At 38.5% G+C, this 25,927-nt stretch overlaps 1 protein-coding gene across 2 annotated transcripts in view; it reads right to left on the bottom strand.

Annotated features, from left to right (window-relative positions):
- The window catches only part of IMPG1 (interphotoreceptor matrix proteoglycan 1), a 152,139-nt gene that overhangs the window by 106,470 nt on the left and 19,742 nt on the right, over positions 1–25,927 (bottom strand). Inside the window, exon 2 of one of the 2 annotated variants that reach the window (XM_011942932.1) lies at positions 7,118–7,351. The exons of the other annotated variant lie outside the window; for it this stretch is intronic. Coding sequence (XP_011798322.1) covers positions 7,118–7,351 — 234 coding nt within the window. The remainder of the gene's footprint in view (positions 1–7,117; positions 7,352–25,927) is intronic. 2 annotated transcript variants of the gene reach the window in all.

The following is a 25,927-nucleotide window of genomic DNA, read 5'->3' as shown; positions in this document are numbered from 1 at the left end:
TTGTGTGTGTGTGTGTGTGTGTACGTGTGTGCATGCGTGTGTGTAAAACTGCACTTTAAAATAGAGTGGTTGAGGAAGACCTTACTGTAAAGGTGACTTTTGAGCCATTTGGGAAAAGTAAAGTCTCCCAGTTTGTGGAGTGCTAGGGGCATTGAAGGAGCAGGGAGGATGTCATTGTGGCCAGAGCAAGGTTGAGAGTAATAGAGGATGAAGATAGAAAGATGTGGCGAGGGCCAGGTGTGGTGGCTCACGCCTGTAATCCCAGCACTTTGGGAGGCTGAGGCTGGCGGACCACCTGAGGTCAAGAGTTCGAGACCAGCCTCAACATGGAGAAAGCCCATCTCTACTAAAAATACAAAATTAGCCAGGCATGTTGGTGCATGCTTGTAATCCCAGCTACTCAGGAGGCTGAGGCAGGAGAATCCCTTGAACCTGGGAGGCGGAGGTTGCAGTGAGCTGAGATCATGCCATTGCACTCCAGCCTGGGCAACAAGAATGAAATTCCATCTCAAAAAAAAAAAAGAAAAAGAAAAAAGAAAGATGTGACGAGGTGAACACAGATTGTGTAGGGTTTCGCAGACCAGCAGTCTCCAAACTGAAGTACAGGGCCCCTGGCTGTCCTTGAACACTTTCCAAGTGATGAGCAGGCACACAGCATTTAAAGAAAATCAATTTCCAGGTCTCCATTTTCCTGTATAAACTTTCCTAAAATTGGTCTCCCTAAAGACACACCTCTTCATTAGCACTTCCCTTTTGGTCACAATCCTTTCCCCATTCATCCATCCCTACTCTTATTGTGGCACAGTGCCTCTAGGTTACCACACCAAGGAACAATTTGCAATAACAGTACTGAGTTTGAGAAAGGGAGTGAACTGAGTTGAGGGATAACACACATTTTGGCAATCTAGGGGATTTATGATTCTTTGCTTTCAACAAATTAGAAGGAGTCCTAATAGGTTGACAGCTGATTGATAGATCATTAAAAATAATGATGACAGATCATGATGTGATTATTGGCATATAATGAAAAAGGAATTTAAAGAACAAGAACAGGCCGGGCGCGGTGGCTCAAGCCTGTAATCCCAGCACTTTGGGAGGCCGAGACGGGTGGATCACGAGGTCAGGAGATCGAGACCATCCTGGCCTACATGGTGAAACCCCGTCTCTACTAAAAAATACAAAAACTAGCCGGGCGAGGTGGCGGCACCTGTAGTCCCAGCTACTCGGGAGGCTGAGGCAGGAGAATGGCGTAAACCCGGGAGGCAGAGCTTGCAGTGAGCCGAGATTGCGCCACTGCATTCCAGCCTGGGCCACAGAGCGAGACTCTGTCTCAAAAAAAAAAAAAAAAAAAAAAGAACAAGAACAGTGCTGTAACAAAACTCCATCTGTTTCCATCTACTTATTTATGTAAAGTTGTTTTCTCAACACCTAACTGAAACTAAGATAATAGGGATAAAATTGATGTTAAATTTAGTCTCATTTTAGCAATGCACAATATAAATAACAACAAATTGTATATGAACAATTAGAGGAGCAAAACCAAAGCAATCACTTTGATTCAGAGGCAGAAGCTAAGGAAGCGTAAGCTACAGATCCTTTTTTAACATTGATTTCTTCCAAAGCCCTGTTTGAATTTTGCATTTGCGATTTTGTATTTACAAACATTAACAACCACAAAACTTGAATCTCACTCTATATCCATCAACAAAAACTAAAACTATATGTGTTTAGTTTTAATTGATTATATATTAAAAATGATAAGTGCAACTGAATCCAGAAGAAATTTCTTTTTACACATAAATCTTATAGCCACAAGAAATAAAAAATGTGATTTCAATTTATGTTCATATTTTTGTTACTAAAAAGTATTTTAGAGCAATCAATAACAGATTTTTCAAGCATAAACATAAATTACATTAAAATGGGACTCTGAGAAGTGGAATGGAAATGTGAGTGTATGTAGAAAAAGGAACCATGTGACATTTCCTACTGTTAAGAAGAATTTGCTCACATATCTGTTAAAAGAATTTGATGGTAAATATTGAGTGGCTGTGGTAGATTCTATTGGATACATAAGAAAGATCCAATTCTAGTTTTATTTTAAATATCAATATTTACAACTCACCAAAAATTACAACATATTTATTAACTTAAACTTGCCAAAAAATTTTAGATGTCAATGGAAAAGCATGAGAGGGGATTATATAGCTTAAAAGTTGTTTTAGGGGCTTAAGTGAGCAAAAAATGTTGGAAGTCTCCCTATAAGCATTTGTAATATGTTGATTTTTACCTCTAGAGCAATGGAAACAATTGGAGCCTTTAGGGCAGAGGCTGACACCATCTGACTTACTAAAGAAACACTTAAAGAAATGTTGCTGTGCTGAGAAAAAGGACCATGGGGAGGAATAGGGTGAGAGGAGACCAATCTGGAGACTCTTATGCCTGTATGTTTTTCCCTCCTCCCCACTTATTCCACGTCTGGATTTCTCTTAGATTTCTGTTTGATCAATAGCAGCTCAGGTCATTTACCAGCAGCAACCTGACCAGAACCTTCAAGGTAATTGTTCTTTTAATGAGTAACCCACAAAGACAGGACTGCACCCTGACCGCCTCAAATGTGCCATCTGGCTTCTCACACTGGGGAAAATAACAGGGATCAACATGTGGGAAGCAATGGAGCACCTCACCTTGCAGAATTCATTTTTGTGAACTGTCTAATGTCAGGCAAGGATCAAGAAGTTTGAATGCCTTGTCTGATACAAACCAGCAAGCTGTCTCTGATCCTTCATCTCTAGTCAATAGTCTACATAATATGCAAGAAGGAAACGGCACTTAGATGTTTTCAGCTTTGTCCAGATCCTAATAGTTGTATGTCCAGTCTAAGCAAACCAGCCGCCTTTGCTAGCCTTCTTTCCTACATACTCCATACTCTCTCTCTGGGGATGTTGTCTTGTGGCTACTTCAATTCAAAACCTATGTAAGTGCCAGAGATACAACAATACATAAAATAAACTAGCACTGTCTTTGGTGACTTTCATGGATAATATCTAAGTGTTGGTGAGTTTCATGGACAATATCTGTGTGTGAAATATCCGGGAAGCTATTATGTGATAATCTCTTCTGGTTACAAGTTAGGCACAACCTTTGAGTGTATGGCTTTTGGTCTCAGATTAAGACTTGTTTTTATTTCATTCCAATTTAAGTCTTGAACTAATTGTGTTCTTTGTTGAGCTAGCTGCTCCCAGTTGAGCCCAAACTCAGACTGACAGGCATCATAACTCATGTAGACAGATGTATACAGAAGTTCATTTTCCTGGGTGCTATGTAACCTGAGGATGCATTACCAGTTATGCAGAGATTTCTGCAGGCAGTTCCTGTCATATTGTTGGGGAGACTGAGGTTGAGCAGTCAAGTAGGAGGTGCTATTTTTGTTGCTTGCATCTTCTTCCTAGTTCTGCTCCTTTCCCTGCTGTCCTTTCTCCTACCACAGGACACAGAACTACTCAAAATCTTCCTTAAGGGCCCTGAAAGAATCTTCTTCCTAGAGCACAATGTCTGAAATTGCTTGAAGAAGTATCTCCCTGTGACATTGTAGTTTATAGGAATCATAATGTTAAGGAGGAAATCTCAGACTCTTTCTGCGGGGCAGGCTTTCTTTTTCTGTGGCTCCTCTGATGTCAGTTTTCTCTTGGACGCTTCTCATAAGCCAGGAGGCATAGAATCTTTCCATGATTGGCAGCACAAGCCCACAACCCACCAGGATAGTCCCCCATCCTTACTGGGGAAGTATCAAAAAAACCCTTGAAAGTTGAGACATCAAAGGACCTCAGGGCTGGGAGGGATCTGAAAACTTCTCAAAATTGGAGTTTTCTAAACCTTTGATTTACCTGTTCTGTACTATCCTCCTTTGAACCTACTGGGAGGGACTGCCACAGTGATTCTAAAGAAATCCAGCACCTTTGCCTCCCCCTGACCCCAGTGTTCCCACAGTTGCCAGCCGATGCCTGAAATCTGATCACAGAATGTCAGCTTCCCTGCTGAATGTCATATCCTAAGTCATTTGATGATGTAGGAAGAACCCCAGGGAGCACATACCCTGGAGGCCAGACACGGCAGTCTGTAATTGGAAGTCCTGGCCTGCAGACAGTTATTCGCAATTAGTATTGTTAGACCAATGGTATGTGAAAATGAGCAGTACAGGGTTGTGCACACATTAGAGGGAGAAATAACACACTGAAATGGGAGTCAGGACACTTAGTTCTACCCCTGTTCTGCTGCCAGCTGTGCCCCTGAACATGAAACTTTACTTCATCAGATCTCAGTTTTCTTATCTGTACAAAGGGAGAGTTGGCTAGATGTTCTCTAGATTAGTGATTCTAGAACTTTAAAGTACAAATGAATTTTACCTGTAGAACTTGTTAAAATGCAGATTCTGACAGTAAGTCTCAGTTTGGATCTGTGATTCTGTATTTCTAACAAGTTTCCAGGTGATGGTGATGCTGTTGATCTGTAGACAACAGGGTGTAGCAAGAACTAGGACCCTATCCATCTTTAACCTTCTCTAGGCATACATAAATGTGAAAGAAAGATCTAGGTTTTTTTTTTTTTGGGGATGGAGTCTCACTCTGTTGCCTAGGCTGGAGTAGAGTGATGCGATCTTGGCTCACTTCAACCTCCACCTCCTGGATTCAAGCGATTCTCCTGCCTCAGCCTCCTGAGTTGCTGCAATTACAGGCCTATGCCACCAGCTACTTTTTGTATTTTTAGTAGAGACAGGGTTTTACCATATTGGCCAGGCTAGTCTTGAACTCCCGACCTCAAGCGATCTGCCTACGTCGGTCTCCCAAAGTGCTGGGATTACAAACGTTGAGCCACCATGCCTGGCCAAGACCTAGTTTTTGGTGTTGGGTAGGGGAGACAGAGAGGGAGGGAAATGGAGGGAGAGACACAGGTGAGGGTGAGGGGAGTCTGAAGGGAGGCATCCGTATAGCAAGAAGTTTGGCTGGAGCACAGAGTTCAGCCTGTAGTTAGCAGAAACACACTTGCCTCTTTTGCATTTGTGCTTTGAGATAAGCACATTTATGATTCTACCACAAAGCTCAGAACATTTCACTGTGCTGCTTTTAAGCCCTGGAAAATGAAATAATTCAATGTTCCATTTGATTTGGGAATATGGGTGCTTTCTCTCCTAAGTTTGAAAGATGTCAACAGATAATTTTGTAAAAGTAGCAACAAGAACAGTAAGTGGGTCTCTCTGTCAGAGGAACACCGCTTTGTAGCTGGGTCTTATTTCTTGTTTCTTTGTGAACCAATTTGTTTGACTTAAGAAACCCATGCTGATGAATAGTAAAATTTCATATTACCTAGGGGCAGCCATAAAGATAATGGACTGTCATTGCTGTGGGGAGAAAAACAATGGTTTGTTTCATCCAGGGAAACAAGAATGAAAGAGGCAACCTAATCAAGAATAAAGAGCTGAGAATAAAAATTCAGAGCTAAAAATTTTGTTGCAGCAATAAATAGTCTATTCTAAATACTTGCAGTGAATCCTATTTGTGAATGTTGTAAAGAATTAGAAGTTACATGAAAATAGGAATAGTTGCATTTATATTCAGTGTGATGCAAACACTATATGTACATCCATCCCTGAGCAAACGACATGGAATTTACCAGGGTCATTATCTGATCAATGTGTAGGCACACTCGAAATTAGTAATTTAGCCATGTCAGTGTCTTTTCTCTATTTTCCCAATGGGCCCTTTGTGTTCTGTGTACACCAACAAGCATTGGCTAGTACCTGCTCTGTGGAGATGCCCTTCTATGACCTCAGAATAGTAATATAGTGCCCCTGATTTTCTATAGTGAGAGTCTTCTTTCAGACTATGGTCCAGTACTTTTCACTTTTCTATGGGCGTGGCTTCTTTCAGAAAGTGAATATCTTTTTACTTCCACAGCAAATGATACACATGAGGAACAATAGACTTGATATTTTTGAGACTGTTAGTTAATTATGCTTCCAAAGCCCAATAAGAGCTCTTCAGATTAATTTAACCTGGACACATCTAACAGAAATAGACATCCAAGAAGTTTTCTAGATGTTAGCATTATGAAATGGGTACTCAGTTGTCATAGTGTACAACACGTCACAGGCTGGAATTGAACCAGCTTGCTCTAGTAGATGGGCTTTAAATAAAGCAGGGTGGCTCTGCTTTTTGGAATGGAAGCAAACATCTAGTGTGATCAAGGTAGAAATCAGTAAAACTCTCAACTTTCGCATGTAAGACAATTGAATTTAGGACTCAGAGAGACAAGATATTCTGCATTATTTGGAGCCACCTGGGGAATTTTAATAGTAGCTACCAAAGATTTTTTTTTTCTTTTAAAAAAGAAGCCATGAGAGTTTTGTCATCCATAGTTAGTGAAAAGGATAGTCACTGATGGCTGTGCTGTGATGAACTCCTTAATGGTTTCTGGGAATGCCATCAGAATCCTGTTAAGCAGTCTTGGGGTAAAAAGTGGACTGTAACTCTGCTAGAAACCACTGTAATTGTGTTGTAAATTCTGCTAACACTCCTGCATTGTATCTTGGTAACCACTCTTAATTTGTTTCTCCTCTGCACTTCAACCGCCTCTAGGTTTCCAAACTTTAAAGTTTCTGTGGGATCATCAATACACTAACTTATAAGAGGATCTGGATTGTAATGTTGCTTTTGAAAAATGAAATCTTAAGTCATAAATCAATTTGCTTAGATCCCTGACATTGCAGTCATCCTGTGCTTCTTACTCATATGAACAACATTAAAATGCAATATTGAGCATTGGCAAAAATAAAAAAGTAAAGGGGTAAAATCTGGATGCCAAGGTTTTCTGGTGATTTATAAATGCCCCTTTGGTTCTATGCTGCACAAGACATTACTTTAAACCATAAGAGCTGATATCTACCATAGTTTTGAATGTTCATTATTCATTACTATCAGATTACCACTAGGTTGATTTTTATAATTCTTGTGGCTAAATGACAGACCTGGAAGTTTTAGGCTAAAGACAACCTATGGATGAATGAAAGGGAAGGGATGGAAATAACACAAGGCTAAACAGGTTTCATCTCTTTCCTTACCTCTCAATCTATAATAAGCTTGAAGACTGGCTAAAATCTGTTTCATGGATTCCTGTGGACAGACTTTAACCCCCGTTGGGAAAAATGCGGATCTTTTTGTTCGATGCTTTGCCAAATCGAATATTCGTCTCATAGTTGACATTTTGTACATTTTTTCAGTACTTTCAGTTGTTTCATTTCTTGGGGGATTGTCTATGTCTTTAGTTTCAGAATGGTATATGTTAATGGAGATATCTGTAAAAGAAAGATTGATATCCTGGTGAATATATACATTTATGTGATATATGTGACATATATGGATAAATGACTGAAATAAACTGAAAATTACAATCCTCTAGTTTATGAAATTTCTACCTTGGTGCAACTGCTAAACGTAATATTCCAAATGACAAGGCATTTTCAGAAATAAGGGAATAGTATAATGAGCTGATCAAGCGTATTTTTAAAAAGCCAATGTCTCAAATCATCTTGCCTTTAGGAACTGCCAAATATTGAAACCATTTCCCACACATCTTTCTAAAAATCACTCCCCACTTAGCACTCGAGCCTCTCAAGAGATGTCTCTTATGATAGATAATATAATTCAAGCAGGGAATGATAAAGCATTGCGGTGCCCAGAGGTGTACTGTTGATGAGGAAGTGGAGTGCTTCTAAAAACCTAGGGGAAAAAGGCAGCAAAATAACCTTCCTGCCTATTAGTGGCAGCCCTAGGAATTCTATATGGGCAGAGCTCAGAGCATGGCAATCTGGCTGAAAGTGGGTTGGAGCAAGGATGTATCTTAGAGTTGCATTTACAGTGCAAGCTTTGCCGTTTCATGAAGTATGGTAAGAGGAAGGATGAAGCGGGAGGATGCCAAGGGGGAGGCTGGCAGAGAATGTAACTCTCTTCTAAGCCATTTCATCCTGCTGGCATGGCTGGTATCTATTAGGGTTAGGTCTAGACTGCATTTTTGACTTTCTGGACCTCTCATAATAATAACTTAGATTCATCAAACACTTTTTAATTTTGAATTTTTATATGTATTAGCTCATATCCTCACAAAAGCTTTACTACATAGGTGAAACAGATATCATTTTTCTCAGTTCATCAGCGTTTAGGGTACTGAGGCTCAGAGTGGCAGTGTGTGTTAACAGTGTAGTCAGATCTAAGTTACACATAAATGTGAAAGACAGACCTAGTTTTTGATGTTGGGTTTGGGAGAAAAAGAGAGAGAGGGAAAGAGAGGGTGGCAGAGAATGTTAACAGTGTAGTCAGATCTCAATCATTCCTCCTCTACTCCATCTCTGTCCTTTTATCCATTCTACCTTTAAAAAACATTACTGATGAACAGTTGGGACCTCTTACTATGGCCTCTTGAGACTCCAAACATGTGGCTTATAGAGACTTATAATCCCATTTTACTAGGGAAGGCTCTCAAACCCATATCTCGTGAAATGTGATAAGAGGGGAATCCAAGCAGGATAGCTGAAGAGCAATTCGAATCTTTTTGCAAAGCATGAAAGTCCCTCAGTATTGTAGAGGGTGGAGAAAGTCCATCTGGGAACACATATTCCTGTCACTTTGAGAAGTCTCAGAGTGCCCTGTGTTAGCCTTGGGCAGAGGTACATTCTTAGGAAAGAATCTCCAGGAAGGGAGGAAATTTACAGCTTAATTGGCTCACCCAGTGACACACTAGACCCATACATCATAATCTCTGAGTAGAATGTGGGCATCAGTAATTTTTGAAGATCCTTGAGGAATTTCAATATGCAGGCAGGTTTGGGAATCACTGTTCTATAGATCTACTAAGATGCTTCCACATGAAGAATCAAGAGGGGTGCCTCTCAAACTGGCTTACACAGTAAGAAAGTTATCACCTCCAAAAGAAAGCCAGAGGCAGGGAATGCCTGGTGGAAATGGAGGTCTGGCTCTGACTTGTCTGCTTCTGTCCCTTCATGTGGTGATATCAACCACGGGCAGGCTTCCATCAAATTCCCCTGATGATGGCCAGCAGCACTGGATCACCACCTTGACTCTCATTCATGTTGAAAAATAGCCTTTCCCTTAGGTCTGGCTGACTTAGACCATGTTCCTGGAGCAAGACCAGTTGCAAGGGATATGCCAGTGCTGTCAGCTTGATCTGAATAATTACAGAGCAGGGAACTGGGATTACTTGAAGTGGCTCATTCGAACCATGGAGTTGGAACCAGTTTTTCCTGAGTCAAAATGACTGCATGGCGAAGTGGAATGTGCCCATTCAATTTAGGGGCAAAGTGCAAAAGAGGGATGGGAGCCGAGCACATAGCTGTTAGTATCCATTTAGTTAGTATCCTCAGTTAGTAAAATGTGATTTTTTGTTTAGGAATGTTAATTTTAATAATCCTTTCAAGCAGTTTACAGATTGCAATAAACTTGTTATAGTAAAAAGTAAGTTTTTGTTATATTTGAATTGCCATTTAGAATGGAAGACAAAGCTGCCTCATTGGGTACTTCTAAGTCTAGGCAGTGTAACACAGACCATATTTAGGGAGGCTGTGCCCCTATATGCTTGCCCTTCTCCATTCTTCTCACTGTGCCTGCCTGTAATGTGTGGGGTCCTGCTATCGGGCTGGTCCTGTTCTGTACCTTGTCATCACCACAGTCTTTGGTCCTTTGGGGCTGGTCCTGTTCTTACTGTCTAATGTTATGCCCTGTAGAACTCTCTGAGTAACTCGGCTTGGGAAGAGTATCTACTCCACCCTGGCTCTGGGGACAGTGTTACTGTCCTGGAATTTTTCCCAGGTGGATCCCTTTGGATCCTAACACTTTGTTTACATCCAGGTTCACTGACAGAGATCCTGTGTGATATGGGTCTTTAGGTTTCATCCTATCAGGGTAGGTACAGAAGCGGGGATGAGAGGGTCACAGATTTGCCCTGTTTCTCAGCACTTCCATGAGCTCCCACCTTTCCCTTTCCCCTACTAGGGTCAGTATTTCCCTATTCTCCATACGTCAGCAAGTCCACACAGATAGGGGTCTACAAGGGCAAATTAGGGTAATGTGAATCCATTTGCCTGGGATACCCCAGTTTGTAGCTGTTATCCTTTCATTCTCAAATGTGTCCCTGTTTGGGAAATAAATTATAAGGTCACCCGGTTTTAAATATCTCCTGCTGGAGAAGACCCGAGACAAATACTCTGCAAATGATTGTTTCTTTCCTCTAGGAAGTACCATGTTCCACTTTTGAATATCTCCACTTAACAAATTCCTTCCTTTGGGTTGAAAGTTACTTTCTGATAACTTTCACATATCAGTCCCATTTCTGTCCTCTGGTGCAGCAAACCCCAAGATACAACTACTTCCATAAACACTTCCTTATCTTTTTCCTACTTTAGGTTCTCTTGGCTGAACAAACAACCTCCATTTTTTTTTTTTTTTTTTTTTTTGGTATCACACAAATATTAGATACCTTGACTACTCTGTTTCTGTGACACAAAACCAACCACAGAGAACCCCCTGTGATGATGCTATAGCTTGGGCTGGGATTAGAATCTTTTGTTTATGCCTCTGCCCCATCCTCACTAGAGACGAGGTGAGAGATCAGAAACTTAGGATCACCTAAATCCAAGGATGTTTGTAGGACAGGCCACAGTGACAAGGTCTGTTTGTTACAGATTTCAGTGAAATAAAAAGAGCTGATAGTTGTTGGAGCTAATGAAAGCACTTTTGAGTAAGGCAATTAGACCAGATCAGATGCTGTTCTCCAGTGCTGCACAAATTGTAATGTTGATACTGAATTGAACTTTTAAAGATTCTTTGCGTCACTTTTGGAGTTTGATATTTTTGGTTTATATAAGTATTTGAAAAGAGGAGGTGAAAATTTAATGAGAATGAATTGATAGTTGGAAGACTTGCTACACGATAGAGTATATTTAATAAAAGACTGGAAAAGCTTTTGAGGCAGGAAATCTCTAAGATGATGACAAAATGAGTGTAACCTACATGATGATGAATTGGCTGCCATCAACAACTGTTTCTGAATGAAATTCAGAGTTACAAGGAGAAGGGCAAAGTGATTTCAGAAAAAAAAAACACCTTTACTTTGAGTTGAAAATTACTTTCTGATAACTTCCATATATCAGTCCTATTTCTGCCCTCTGGTGTAGCAAACACCACGCTACAGCTACTTCCATAAACACTTCCTCATATTTTCCCTACTTTAGGTAGTTCTAAAAAGAGTATTGGAGTAAAATAATATTAGAACAGTTTAATTAAATAAATTATGAATTAAGAAAAAAATACAATTGTACTATTTTAAATTATAGATTAAACACTAGGAAAATGACCTTTAAGCCAATGGTTTCGGAAATAGATGAGGAACAGCTGTAATATGCATGGTGCTTACTTTCTAAATTTAACTTAAATACGTTCATCACTTATGAAGGAAAAAGGTAGTAGCAACACAAATCATATAATGTCACTCAACTATTCAAAATGTTTTCATAGAACCAATGGTACACAGGGCCTGGAGCTGTCACTTACTAGTTGTATAATGTGGGTGTACTTGACATCCAAGTACATCCTGAGTTTCCACGTCTATAAAATGGGGAATAATAATACCTCCCTTACAGGGTTTCTGAGATATTAAATGAGTTATAACATGGGCAGCATCTAAAACAGTGTAAGACACAGTGTAAGTGCTCAATAAGAACTCCTTTATCAGATAGTCGAGGCATTCCACTTGTTGGTACCACTCTTCCTTTCCTTACGCTCTCTCTTTTTTAAGTAAGATCTCTAAAGCTTTATTCAAAATTTTCATTAGTCAGTAGAATAACATTTTATAAATCAGTGAAAACCTGTACCTACAAAAATTATAAAATAAAATACCAGCAATAGCATGAAATCACACAGTGTAAAATTAGACATATTTAGAACTGGTTTGTGGGAAAAACGCAGCTCACAAGTTTTCTTAATATGTCATGGATTAAATACAGTATTTCCGTTACCAGCATAGCTTGGTTCTTATTCCCATTCTGCCCCTACCACTCTTCCGTTTGAACACACCCTTCACTGTGCGAATCCTCAGCTCTCAGACAGGCCTATGTCTATGCCCTGAAGTCTTCCTGCTTCCACACTGCAGTGTTCATCTCGTGTTTGTCTTTCATATGGGAGGCTCTTTGTTGTTTTCCTACTTTTCTTTTAAGAGCCAGTGAAATGTTACATCCTCCACTATGCTTTCTCAGATCCCACATTCAGGATTCTTTCATTGCTCCCTCCCTGTTCCTCCAGGGTGGTTCACATCTCTATGGCATTCACTGATTCACCTGTATTCATTAGGCAACTACTGTTTCAGGTCCACTATGGCACATAGCTGTAAATGAGATAAACAAAAGCCATGAAACTTGTGTTGTAGTGCTTCCTTTGTCCTGTCTTGAATACTAATTTGTTGTAAATATGAGTTTCTCCCTTTAGACTGCAAATACCTTTGGGATCTGTGTTGTAGTCTTGCCCTCCCCTCTCCAATTCACCTTGGTGCTTGCCTAGTACAATGTTTTGTACACGACAGAGATGCAATACATATTAATTAAGTGAATTAATGAAAAATGTGTGTGGAAATATTCATGGGATTTTTAGAATATATGTATGAATTAGATTTGTTTTAAAAACCATTAGACTACGGAAAAATGTTTCATGTCTTGCCTGCCTCCATTATTGCAACTCCTCTTTGAAATTTCTGTCCCCTTTTTAAGGGTCTAATGTCAGAGGCTTAGGACACAGTCATCTTATTAAAGATAATATCCTAAGTGAAAAGGCAAATAAAAATTCTTTTGTGAGTAAATACCGAAAGACCAGAAAAGAGATGGTTTATGTATAAAGAATATTTTAGTACAATCTGCATTCCCAGACACTTTCAATCTTTCCATAAATAAATAGTCAGTGGAACCAATTAAATATGTGGAGATCAATGAGGAAGAATATCATTATTACCTGGCTCTTGAGGATGACAACTCCCTTGCCACTCAATTATTGTACTTGACAGGCAAAACCAAAATCATGGTTAAATTCAACCTGCTGCCTACACCTTACCTGAATCTTTGTATAGTTGATCATGGCTGGAGAAAAACAAGCATTATAACTCATTTTAAATTTATGATCATTAAGTAAAATCACATTATATTTCTCTGGTCCAATTCAGCTCTGTACTCTCCTGGAGAGCTACACACTTTTCTCAGATTTCTGGTACCTTCTTGCTGATTCTTACTCTTAGCTGATTAGTTTGCTTCACATTTTACTGAGAACAAGAGGAGCCAGAAGAGAACTTCCCAAGCATCCAGCACTGCATCTGCTCACTGCTCACTGGCTGCATCTGTGCTCATGGTCTATGCTTTGCCTCCTGTGACTATTTGATGATTGGTCTGTGCTCCTACTTAAGACCAACTCTCCACTTAGGCACCAGGTCCCCTCCTTTTTCACCTTTCAAGAACGTTCTCCCAGAAACTCTTCTCTAACTTTCCTACATCATTATTTTCCCTTTTTCTATTGGATTATTTCTAGAAGCACACAAACATCCTATTATTTTACCTTCTATTAAAAGAATCCTCTCTCTGTAGCATGTTTCCTCCGGATACTAGCTAATTTTTCTATTTACACCGACAGCAAAACTCTTTAAAAAGACCTGTCTTTTCAGTGTGGCAATTCCTCAAAGACCTAAGGACAGAAATACCATTTGATCCAGCAGTCCCATTACTGCGTATGCCCAAAGGAATATAAAGCATTCTGTTATAAAGGCACATGCATGTGTATGTTCATTGTAGTATTGTTCACAATAGCAAATACATGGAATCAACCTAAATGCCCATCAATGATAGACAGGATAAAGAAAATGTGGTACTTATACACCATGGAATACTATACAGCCATTAAAAAGAATGAATTTATGTCCTTTGCAGGGACATGGGTGAAGCTGGAGGCCATTATCTTAGCAAAGTAATACAGGAACAGAAAACCAAACACTGCATGTTATAAGTGGAGGTTAAATGATGAGAACACATGGATACATAGAGGGGAACAACACACACTGGGGCCTATCAGAGAGTGGAGGGTGGTTGGAGGGAGAGGATCAGAAAAAATAACTATTTGGTACTAGGCTTAATAGCTGAGTGATGAAATAATCTATACAACAAACCTCCATGACACAGTTTTCCGATATAATGAACCTGCACATTTACCCCTGCACTTAAAAGTTAAAGTAAAATAAGATTTGTCTTTCTCTCCTTTTCCAAGACAAAAGGAGGGAAGATCTTCCTAGTGAGTGAAGATTTCCTCTGATACCACAGGCATATATATCAATACCTGTCCCCTACCTTTACTCTCTCTCTCTCTCTCTTTCATTCTCTTTATATTTCAGTATTTGTGATGTGCTCATAGAGCCTGGTGTATTCAACATGTGAATATGACGCTTCACCAGAAGGTGTGACTAGCTAACACACAATATACAGAAAGTGACCGTAAACTATAGCTCCACTGATCTCTTCTCTGAATTTGGATATTGACATTTGTTGATGGGGGTGGTGGTGAGGGTGGTGGTTTTGTAACAAAATAGACAATTTGGGAAAAGGCAGGGATTTAGCACGGTAGGATGGGCTCCCTTGAGCTGGGAGGTTCTTATGAAAGACCTGGCAGGTAGAAAGTATTTAGGTGGGCATAAAGGAGGACAAGATGTCGGTGGGCAGGGAACCTTCTAGCAGGCTAAGAAAAATGGTTGGCACTGAAGGCTTAAGTTGGGGAGGTTGGTGTTCCTTATTTATTTATTTTCCTTTTAAAATTTAGCCACTCTATCCTGGAGCTGACCTAAATTCTGCAACCCAGTGTAATTATGATAATTTTGGAAATTTCTGAATATATAGATAGGGAAATTAAAGGAACAACCACTGAATTTAAACACTTTCAAACATTACTTTATCCTAAAAAACGGACAAATCTGCCCAAGGATGTGAGTGGCAGTTCTGAAATACTGGGCTTTTGACTCTTCGTTTATTGTTTAAAAATTAGGTTTGGGCTGCCGGGTCCAGTGGCTCATGCCTGTAATCCCAGCACTTTGGAGGCTGAGGTGGGTGGATCACTGAAAGCCAGCAGTTCGAGACTAGCCTGGCCAACATGGTGAAACCACATCTCTACTAAAAATACAAAAAAAATTAGCCAGACATGGTGGCACATGCCTGTAATCCCAGCTACTTGGGAGGCTGAGGCAGGAGAATTGCTTGAACCTGGGAGGCAGAGGTTGCAGTGAGCAGAGATTGTGACAATGCACTCCAGCCTGAGCGACAGAGTAAGACTCCTTCAAAAAAAAAAAAGTTAGGTTTGGATCACCTAAGCATGTTTATTAGCTAATGTGAAAGCCAGCCCTTTAGTCAAAGTACTATTTTCACTCTAGGTTGAAGGCTGATGGCCATGTGACTGCAATGTTGACTGGCATCCCTGAAGACATAGGCCACATCATCTCCTTGTCATATCACTGAAGAGTTTATTACTTTTTTCCTTCCAGTACCAAAGTTGGCTTCTAGTCAGGCTGCTTACAAAGTTTCTATTTCAGGCTCAGCTTTGCCCGCAAGTCATTCTCTTTCTTGGTTCAAGTGGATACTTACCAACCTGTTTGGACCATTCCTCACCAAACTTTCTCTTCTAGAGGAATTTTTTTAAGCTATTTAACCCTGTAGGCATACAGAAGCTTACTGTACACATACAGTGACAATACTAGACATCAGAAATAGGAGAATCAGGTTTTCATGGTAGCATTGCTATGAAAGCAACAGCCATTGGTATAAGCACTTAGCAAACCCATTATGTCTTCCTAGGGGAAAAGGTCTCGATGTCTTAATGAATAAATTAACAGGAGCAGAGACAAAATTTACTGTAATTTCTACAGAACAAAAATCGTAATTTGAGGAACAGAACTCTATAGGGAGTAAGTAGGTAACATTTCAGCACCAAATCAATGACTGGAAGTTAAAAACAAAAACTCACAATTTAATTTTTCCCCAATTTTTCCAGCCTTACTAAAAAAAGTGAGGGACTGTGGCCTTTCTGCAAATGCTTCTCTTGTTTGTGATTCATTATGCCTGGGTCCTCCCATTACATTAGTAGATTCTCAATTATACACCTGAGAAATTTTTCCCAAAGAGCAAAAGCAATTAAATACAAATCGTGCTTAACATACCTGAGTATATATCAACAAATTATGCAGATTTTCTGAATACCTTGTTCAGTCTATCCCAGAAGACTGCATGGATTTTAAGCATACTGTTTTCTGGGCAATAAAGCAGAGAACAGAGAAGCTTCTACAACTTGCTCTCCCAGTTGCCCTCCTACAGGTAGTTCTCAACAAACTTACACAATGCCAGCCTCGATCTGTGGCCTTAGAGGCAAAACTTGTTGGAATAAATGATGCAAAAGGAGATCATAGAAAGTAAGGAAACTTGCAGTTCTTTCTTTTAATGAATTAGGGAGTAAACAGACTTTCACAATAGGCAGCATGCATGCTGATTATCAATAATGCATGGGGTGGATGTTATACCGTTTCCCTCTCTGTAGGTTTTGAAAATTGGATGCCATCACTGTCTTTTTTACCTCCAAAACTGGCCTTTGTTCAGCAGTAGTACTCCCTGCTGAGGATAAAAATCAGTGGTCTCTTCTCCCAAATAATTAGAGTGGTTGTATTATTTTTCTCTTCTTGCAAAAATCAGGTTTAACCATCAGACTTGCTATGTCAGAAGGAAATGGTTAGGACCTTGGCAAAGCCTTACAAGAAATAAGAGGTTGCTAGTGCCTACCTTCTATTCAATACATGTACATATGTACTGAGCCCTACCTCATTGCACAAAAAAAAAAAGAAAGAAAAAAAAGAAGAATCAAATCTATAGGTGACATGCTGAAGTACACACATATGCACTTCTTGCTGAGGGCCTATGTAGCGTGGTGAGTGGGTAGGAACAGAACTGAAGTTGAAGGGAGAGGTGGAAAAGGAGGTTGCCTTTTTCGTGCCCAAAGGGGATGACCTTCTGAACAGGTGGAATTGCCAGTTGTTAAGGTATGGTAAATGTCAGGGAGTGAAGAGGTAGGAGTCTAGCAGGGCCATGTTTTCAACTGTACCCTGAATAGAAATGTGTGCAAACTCGTCATCCATCTTAGTAGGGTGAGAGGGCAGGGCATATTGAGGAGAGGAGGAGTGTTCTTTCTCAAAGCTGACTAGTTTCTGTACCCTGGGAAAGGAGAGAAACTCGTCTGAGCTCCTTGTTATGTGGTTGCAAGGAAAGGTAGTACACACTGCCTCCATTTAAGGCGGGAAATCACTTGGTAATGCAGCCTTTCGAATGAGGTACACTAACATTTAGCTGCCAGCTGCAGAGGTACTGTTCCTGCAAATTGAAAACTATATTTCTAGTAATGGGGGAATGCCTTTACTTCTCAAATAGGGGTACAGGTGCTCTCAAGGCATGCAGTACTGTGCCAGGGGTTGTGAGAAACCTTAGGATCAACACAGTGCTTCTTCATGGAGTGCTAACTTTACTTTGGCAATTTTAGCAAAACATTTAAAATGTTGAGGACCACCTGAATACATAAACAAAATCAACAAATCCTTTCTCTACAGATGAGCCAGTCTTAAAAAAATATGAGAGTAGGATATTTTTATAAGCTGTGATTAATTGTAAAATGTGTGATCACTGTGAAAAAAATGGTGACAAGAGTTGGATTAATGCTGAGGTCAAGTCGGAGTAAACAGAATGTGAAACAGGTGACAACAGTTATATTAAAATTGTTAGCCAGCTTGGTGAAGGTTTCATACATGGCTGCCTAGTTTTCAGGGGCTGCCACAGATAAGCCAGTCCTTTCTCCAGCAGCTGGGCTTTTCAGTACCACTTTTCAGTACCCCTCAAATCATCCTGCAGCCATCTTCTCATGTGTATAGGTTCGGGCCCATTAAGCCACTCCTAATTATCTCATCTTTACATTAACTGAAGTTCATCTAACCATTTTCACTGCTGTGCCTCCCAGTTCTTAATTATGTGTACTTTTTGGATACAGCTCCATAAGTTTCAGAATGTAGAGTTTAAATAAGTACACAAGTCACTGGTAAGAGAATAAGCATGGGATTTTACAAGTAAATCCGAGATAGTGATTGCACCTCACAAATGTTAGCAACACTGTACTTTCCAGAGCACTGTTACACCCTAGGTTGACACAAAGATTGGAAACCAAGGGGTTATGCCAGAAAGTGCCAGGTAATGCATGAGCAGGAGGCAGATTCAGCCCGTGATATTTGAAGCTGACTTGAAGGTGGATGGGGACAAGTCACAAGAATTCACAGAGACCCACTAAGAGCTTATAAAACAAATTCCAAAAAATTCAGGAGGAAGCTAACTTCAGAAGCTGAGGTGTACTGAGGAAACATTAGGGGAAAGGAATGTGGACTTACTTATGGGACATAATGATTTGTGCCAAATATCCACTTTCCTTCTGGTTCCAGCTGTGCTGAGGTGCTGAAATACAAGGTATCTTTCTTCCTGTGATTGCTAAGAGTGCTACATATTTGGGGGCAAAATTTATATCATTCGATTCTGATTATATCTGAAGTACTTATATCAGAGTCAGCTCTAATTCAGTCCAGCATCTCTGTTTTCTGGAAGTTTGTGCTGTCCATGATTATAATATTACAAACCGCACACTGCCCTATGGTTTTACTGCTGTCATGTAAACTTAATCTCAGAGTACGTTGGGAATTCTCAGTAAAGATAATTGCATATATATAGATTGTTTGTTGCATATATTACCAAAAATGAATGATATTCTCCAGCAGAGCAGAATTGGAGTAGATCAAACAGAAACAGCTGTATATCTTTGCCTGTTAACTTTCAGATGCATAAGGACCTATCAGTTACCTCAGAAAAGCAAGGTAAACTTCATTTTGGGTACTTGAGGACTGAGGCATAGTAAGGGCACTCTGCCACTGCCTCAATTTGGGCAAATAATTAATTTCTATTTGCTCTGGTTTGTAACTTGAAAAGTAGATAATAATATTTCCAACACTATAGTTTTTGATTAGTGCTTGCCTATTATGTAGTTGTATTTTGAAAATTAAGTGAGAAAATAGATGTTAGTGTTTCTCAGAGAGCCTGGCACATTGTTACCTGTTATTATGACCTAGTGCCACTCCATTCTGAGGTTTAGGGCTAGGTCTGGTAGGAATTGGATTGCCTGATTTAACAAATAAAAACATAGGACCAAGTCAAATTTAAGTTTCAGATAAACAATGAATATTTTATTTTTCAGTAACAGTATGTCCCATGGAATATTTGGGACATCGTAGATGTATATGGACAAAATGTTCCTGTTAAAAGACAGAGATCGTCAGACTACATTAAAAAAAGTTCCCGGCCAGCGCGGTGGCTCACGCCTGTAATCCCAGCACTTTGGGAGGCCTAGGCAGGCAGATCACGAGGTCAGGAGACAGAGACCATCCTGGATAACACAGTGAAACCCCGTCTCTACTATAAATACAAAAAAATTAGCCGGGCGCGGTGGCGGGTGCCTGTAGTCCCAACTACTCAGGAGGCTGAGGCAGGAGAATGGTGTGAACCTGGGAGGTGGAGCTTGCAGTGAGCCAAAATCGCACCACTGCACTCCTGCCTGGGCGACTGAGCAAGACTCCCTCTCAAAAAAAAAAAAAAAAAAAAAAAGTACCCACGATTTGCTGTTTTAAGAGACACATTTAAATCAAAAGACACAGAGGTTAAAATTAGAAGAATGGAAAAAAGTTATAATAGAAGACTACCGATCAAAAGAAAGCTGATATATTAAACTCATATGAAGTCAGAGCATTGCTGGTAAATATTAATAACCAGCTCTGGGGCATGGGTGAGATTTGTGTCATTTGCTGCTTTCTCTGTGTTAATACTCTGTCATGACTGATTTCAAGCCACCAACGTGACATAATTGCACAGAGTTTGGAAAAGGTGTGCCCAATTGGCTCTTGTTAGTACAAGCCTGTTCCAGCAAACCGTGGACAAAGTTCATTATTAGGCAAAGTTCTTCTGCCTAATAATGACATTGACTGCCTAATAATGACAAGGTAATGACAAAGACAGGTGACAATGAAAATAGTTTAAAAGTCACAGAAAGTTAAAATTCTATGCACTTAATAATACACAAATATATAGTACAAAGGTTGTAAGACAAAACAGAAAATAAAATCCAGAATAATAGTAGGTGCATTTTAAGATATTTCTCTTAATTGATGGAATGCACAAATAAATTCAGTAAGGGTAGGGAAGATTTGAAAAACATGCTCAAGCCTGACCTGACCTAATGGACATGTATGAGGCATCATATCTACAAACTATAACATATACCTTCTTTTCAAGCAGAGGGAAAATGAACAAACATTGGTTATATACTGTACTAAAATTCAAATCTGAATACATTGAAAAGGACTGATATCATATGCATCATGTTCTCAGACTAATAGAGAAGTAAGCTAGAAATTAGTTTGAAAAACAAATGGAAAATCTTTAGACATTTGAAAAGAAAAATTATTCAAAATAACTCATATGTCAAAGAAGAAATAATTATGGTTGTTAGTATTTTTCTGAAATGATAAAATTACTACATAATAAAACTTGTGGAATGAAACTAAAGCAGTTCCTAATAGTACAATGATATCATCAAACTGTTTATTTTAGAGAAAGGAAAAGCTAAATATTAATGACCTACGCATCCATCTCAAAAGAGTAGTGTAAGAAAACAAAATAAAACCAAAGAAAATTAGAAAAAACAAAGATAACAGAGAGTAATAAAATGTGAAAGAGATCATAAATACAAATGAGAAAAAAGAAATATAAAAGTCAAACTTTTTTGGAAAATACTGATAACAAAGACAGGTAAACAAACAGATGAGATTGATCAAATAAAGAAGACAAAATTAACCAACATCAGAACTGAGAAAGAAGAACATTATGCTTTCTACAGACTTTCTAGGAAATGTTCTATAAACATAAAAAAATTAACAAGAAGATATAATGAATAATGTTTTATCCATAAATTTGAAATTTGATATGAAATGCATAAATTTGTAGAAATATGTAACTTACTACGACTAACTCAAAAAGAGGTAGGATAATTATCATAACCTTAAAAAATTGCATAGTCAAATATCTTTCTACAAATATCTTACTCTGGCTTTAACAGTGGATTCTATCAAACATTCAAGCAAAATGTAATTTCATTTGCATACTACTCTTATAAAACTTGATAAAACAAGTATGAGAAAAAATTTATGGTCCAAGCTTGCTTATGAATATGAGTGTAACAATTAGAAATAAAATAGTAGCATATAGAATCCAGCAATGTAAAAGCAACGTATGACCCAGTTTGATTTATCTCAGGAATGTAGGGTTGGTTTAATATTTGAAAGTTGATTAAAGCAATTTATCACATTAATGAATCAAAGGAGAAAAACCATTTGGCAATCTCAATAGACATAGAAGAAACAATAAATTTCGATGTTTATTCATGATTAAAATCTCAACAAATCAGAATTAGAAGCTTTATTTACTTGGTAAACAGCATTTACAAGAAGAAAATAAACAAACCAAAAAAGCTAAAATAAGCATTATACTTAATGATGAAATGTGAAAATAGTCGACAGATATTTGAGCTGTTCCCATGTCTTGGCTATTGTGAATAATGCTGCAATCAGCATGGGAGCATAGATATCTACGGGGTGCTTATTTCATTTTTGGGGCATGTACCCATCAAAGGAATTACTGGATAGTATGGTAATTCTATTTTTAATTTTTTGAAGTACTTCCATACTGTTTTCCAAAATAGCTGTAGTAATTTACATTTCCACCAACAATGTTCAAAGATTCCCTTTTCTCCACAACTTCGCCAACACTTATCTCGTCTTTTTGATAATTGCCATCCTAACAAGTGTGAGGTAATAGCTCATTGTGGTTTTGATTCACATTCCCCTGATGATTAGAGCACCTTTTCATACTTGTTGGCCATTTGTATGTCTTATTTGGAAAATTAACTACTTGGGTCCTTTGCTCATTTTAAAATTGGGTTGTGTTATGACAAAGACATGGAATCACTGTAAATGCCTAGCAATGAGAGACTGGATAAAGAAAATGTGGTACATATACACCACGGAATATTATGCAGCCATAAAAAGGAACAAAATCATGTCCTTTGTAGGGACATGGATAGAGCTGGAAGCCATTATCCTCAGCAAACTAATTAAGCAACTGAAAACCAAATACCACATGTTCTCACTTATAAGTGGGTGCTGAATGATGAGAACATATGGATACATGTCGGGGAACAACACACACTGGGGACTGTTGGAAGGTGGGAAGAGGGATAGCATCAAGAAGAATAGCTAATGAATGCTGGTCTTACTACCTAGATGATGGGATGATCTATGCAGCAAACCACCATGCCACATGTTTACCTATATAACAAAGCTGAATATTCTGCACATGTGCCTGTGAACTTAAAATAAAAGTTGGAAAAAAATCCAAGTACCAAACCTGCACAGCCCATATGCAATGTGATGAGGCATGCAGCAGTGAGGCCTGGGGTGCTTGTGCACCAGAGGTTGGGGCCTGCAGTGGGGAAGAGATTCAAATCTGCTTGTGAGGTGTGGTTATGTAGTAGTCATGTAGTGCTTCCTAAAAGCGGGGCTTAAATTGCATACCAAAAATAGAGTATAAGCACCCTGGCTAGATAGCCTAGTATGCTATTTCATAACAAATTTAAAAGATAAAATACTCATGTTGCTTCAATTTCTTTTTAATATTTCAGTTAAAGATTTCTTTCAAAATAATGTTCTTTTCTTTTTAAATTTAAAAAGTAATGTTGCAGTCTGCTTAGTCCCTAGATCAGCTAGGTCTGAGTTCTTGTCCTATGACCAAGAGGAATGAGGCATGTGGCCACCAGAGAGTGAACAGAATATGATTTACTAGGCAAAAGGGGAGCTCTCAGCAAAGAGAGGGGGCCTGAATGCAGGTTGCCAGAAATGGGGCTGAGTTCTGGGTCTTTTATGTGGCAAAGACAAAGAAGTCTTCTGTGGGTTCTCTCCAAATGGGAGGGGTAAAATTCCCTCCTAAGGGTATTGCATTTGCACGTGCCTGGGGTTGACCAGAGGAACTCCATCTTGGTTATTACTCATGAGTGCCTAAGTGAAACCCATGGAGGGGTGAGGTGGCTAAAATCACAATGCTAATGTCATGTTAATGACATTATAATGAGCTGGGCTAAATTAAGGACATTTAAGGTGAATTATTGCACCTGAGCCTAAGTTGGGACAGTCCCTTCTGAGCAACATCCTGGTACAAGGGGAAGTTCTTAACCACATATCTTCCTATTAGCTGCAGAGGCAGTGTGGGTGCTATCCTGTGGTTGTGCCTGTGAACACTGCCCTCCTCTATCCTTCTTCTGATACCCTCTCTCTCTATTTGCCTAACCAGCCCCTAATTGTCTCCTACCCAGTAGTACACGATTATTTTAGAACATTTAAAATGATGGAAGTATAGTGAAGAAAATAAAAATCATCCAGAAATAAAATTGCTGGTATATTCACATATTTTTCTTTCAATTTTTTGTTTGTACATTATTTATGTACCTGTATGTTTCAAAATTGAGATCATATTGTTTGCAAAATTTTTAATATAACATTATATCATCTTTCCAAGTCACTACTAGTCTTTGAAAACTTTTACTTTAAATAGCTGCATATTATAAACTTTAATAATCATTTGGATTGTTTCTATCTTTTTCTAAATAAAAGTGTGCTCAGTAAAAATAAAATAAAAAAGCAGAGTTGTGTTTTTTTTCTTTGCTTGATTTGATTTGGTTTCTTTGGCAGTGAATTTTATGAGTCCTTAGCATATTTTGGATATTAACCCCTTACAAGATACATGGTTAGCAAATATTTTCTCCCAATCCATAGGCTGCCTTTTCATTTTGGGAAGGTCTTATGGAAATTGGTTGTAAATGGTGTTAAAGTCATAGGTAGATAGAAATAACATTAGCAAAGACATGAATTCATTTTACTCTCTCTAAAACAAAGAGAGTAAGTGTTTGGATAAATTCAGAGAAACTTTAAAGTAGCAAGAAGAAACTTTGAATGAAGTCAAATGACTTCTATTTTCTCAGTAAGTAGAAGGAGGTGATAATAGTAACAGTGGTAGTTGCTATAGTCATCTTAGCAGTTAGCATTTATTGAGCATTTTGTAGCAGATACTTTACTAAAAACTTTAGCCCTTTGAGGCAGACACGCCTATCATTATTTTTATTTTACAGGCAAGAAAACCATAAGAGGGAGTAATATTTGAGACTGAGCAATTTGCCAATGGAACAAAATTAGTAAGTGACAGAGCTGTTCTGTGCAGAATGAAGTTGTGTGCAAGCCTTAGAGCTTCTACTCTTAACTACATTGTCATCACTGCTTCTGTGAATGAAGGGAAATCATGCTGCAGGCTCAATGGGAGAGGAAAGTTTTGGAAATCTGACCAGGGGACTAGTTTAGGGAATCAGATATGACTATGAAATAGCTTGGTGAACTAGTAATAACTTGGCTAAAGATTTCATTTAGTATAACCAAATGTAATGCAAAAGACACATACTAAGATAAACACTATTTCCATTTTAGGACTTGCCAAGGGTAAATTTTCTTTCTTCTCTTTCTCGTACACATTGAATGCCACAAGGAATTAAATGAAATTATTCATATGAAATGGAAAAGTAAGAACATAAAGCAGTGATGCACATATCGGATGCAACTGGTATTTTCATTACGAACCTCTAAGAAAGGAGCCTTGGTATCTTTATGAAGTAACTGTTCTTTGAGCTCTTCAATTGTCTTTTGTTGTGCTAAAACAATTTTATTTAATGAATGTTTTGAAATCAAAGCTATGTCACCTTTAGGTATCTGTGAAAAACTACATTCAGAATCTGCAAAGCTTAAAGGAAACATTTTGAAATATTGTCATGTCTTTAAATCATTGTATATTCTGTATCTAGCATAGTATTGGGTATATGGTAAGCATTCTGTAGAATCAAATTGGTAAAAAGTCATCTAAGGGCATAGGAAAACTTTTGAGAAACAATTTGGCAATATGAATCAAATACCATAAAGCTGTTTACATTGCTTTGACCCAATAATTTTACTTTATTCAATTTATGCTGAGTCTTAAATACTGAAGCTTATGTGCAAAGCTCTTTATTGCAATGTTATTTGCCAAACAAAATAATTAGTAACAATTAGTTTCCATTTGTTGAATATTTAGACAAAGCAAATCTTGACACATTTACTGAAAGAAACATTATGCAGCCCATAAAATGATGCTTGTCAAAACTAGATGGCAATGTGGAACATTCTTATGACGTAATAAAACTACAAAAAGGCTGACATAAAATTTGTGTGTGAAAGAACTGCAATTTTGCAAAAATTAAATACACATACCTAGAAAAAGTAGCGCTAGCATAGGTTGTATTTGGATGGAACTATTGGCAATTTTCATCTCTTTAATTTTTCAAAACTGTACATCTTTTAAAATGAAACTGTTGAATTTAACTAAACACCCAATCATTATGCTTAGCAACTAGTTGTGTTGAACTGAACCTTTCTTTTCTCTCCCCAAACCATCTTCTATGTAAATATACTCATGGTGGTTAGTTGGTTACAAATAAGAAACCAGTTGGCTGAGGTAAAACTTTAATATAGACCTCGCTAATTGAAGATTAACATATATTCACAGATCTAACAGATCTAAGATTCTTATGAAATAAAA

The sequence above is a fragment of the Colobus angolensis genome, unplaced genomic scaffold (assembly GCF_000951035.1).
Source record: "Colobus angolensis palliatus isolate OR3802 unplaced genomic scaffold, Cang.pa_1.0 Scaffold213, whole genome shotgun sequence".
Taxonomy (NCBI): domain Eukaryota; kingdom Metazoa; phylum Chordata; class Mammalia; order Primates; family Cercopithecidae; genus Colobus; species Colobus angolensis.
Note: the sequence above shows the minus strand (reverse complement) of the source record. Positions and strands in the feature narration are given on the sequence as shown.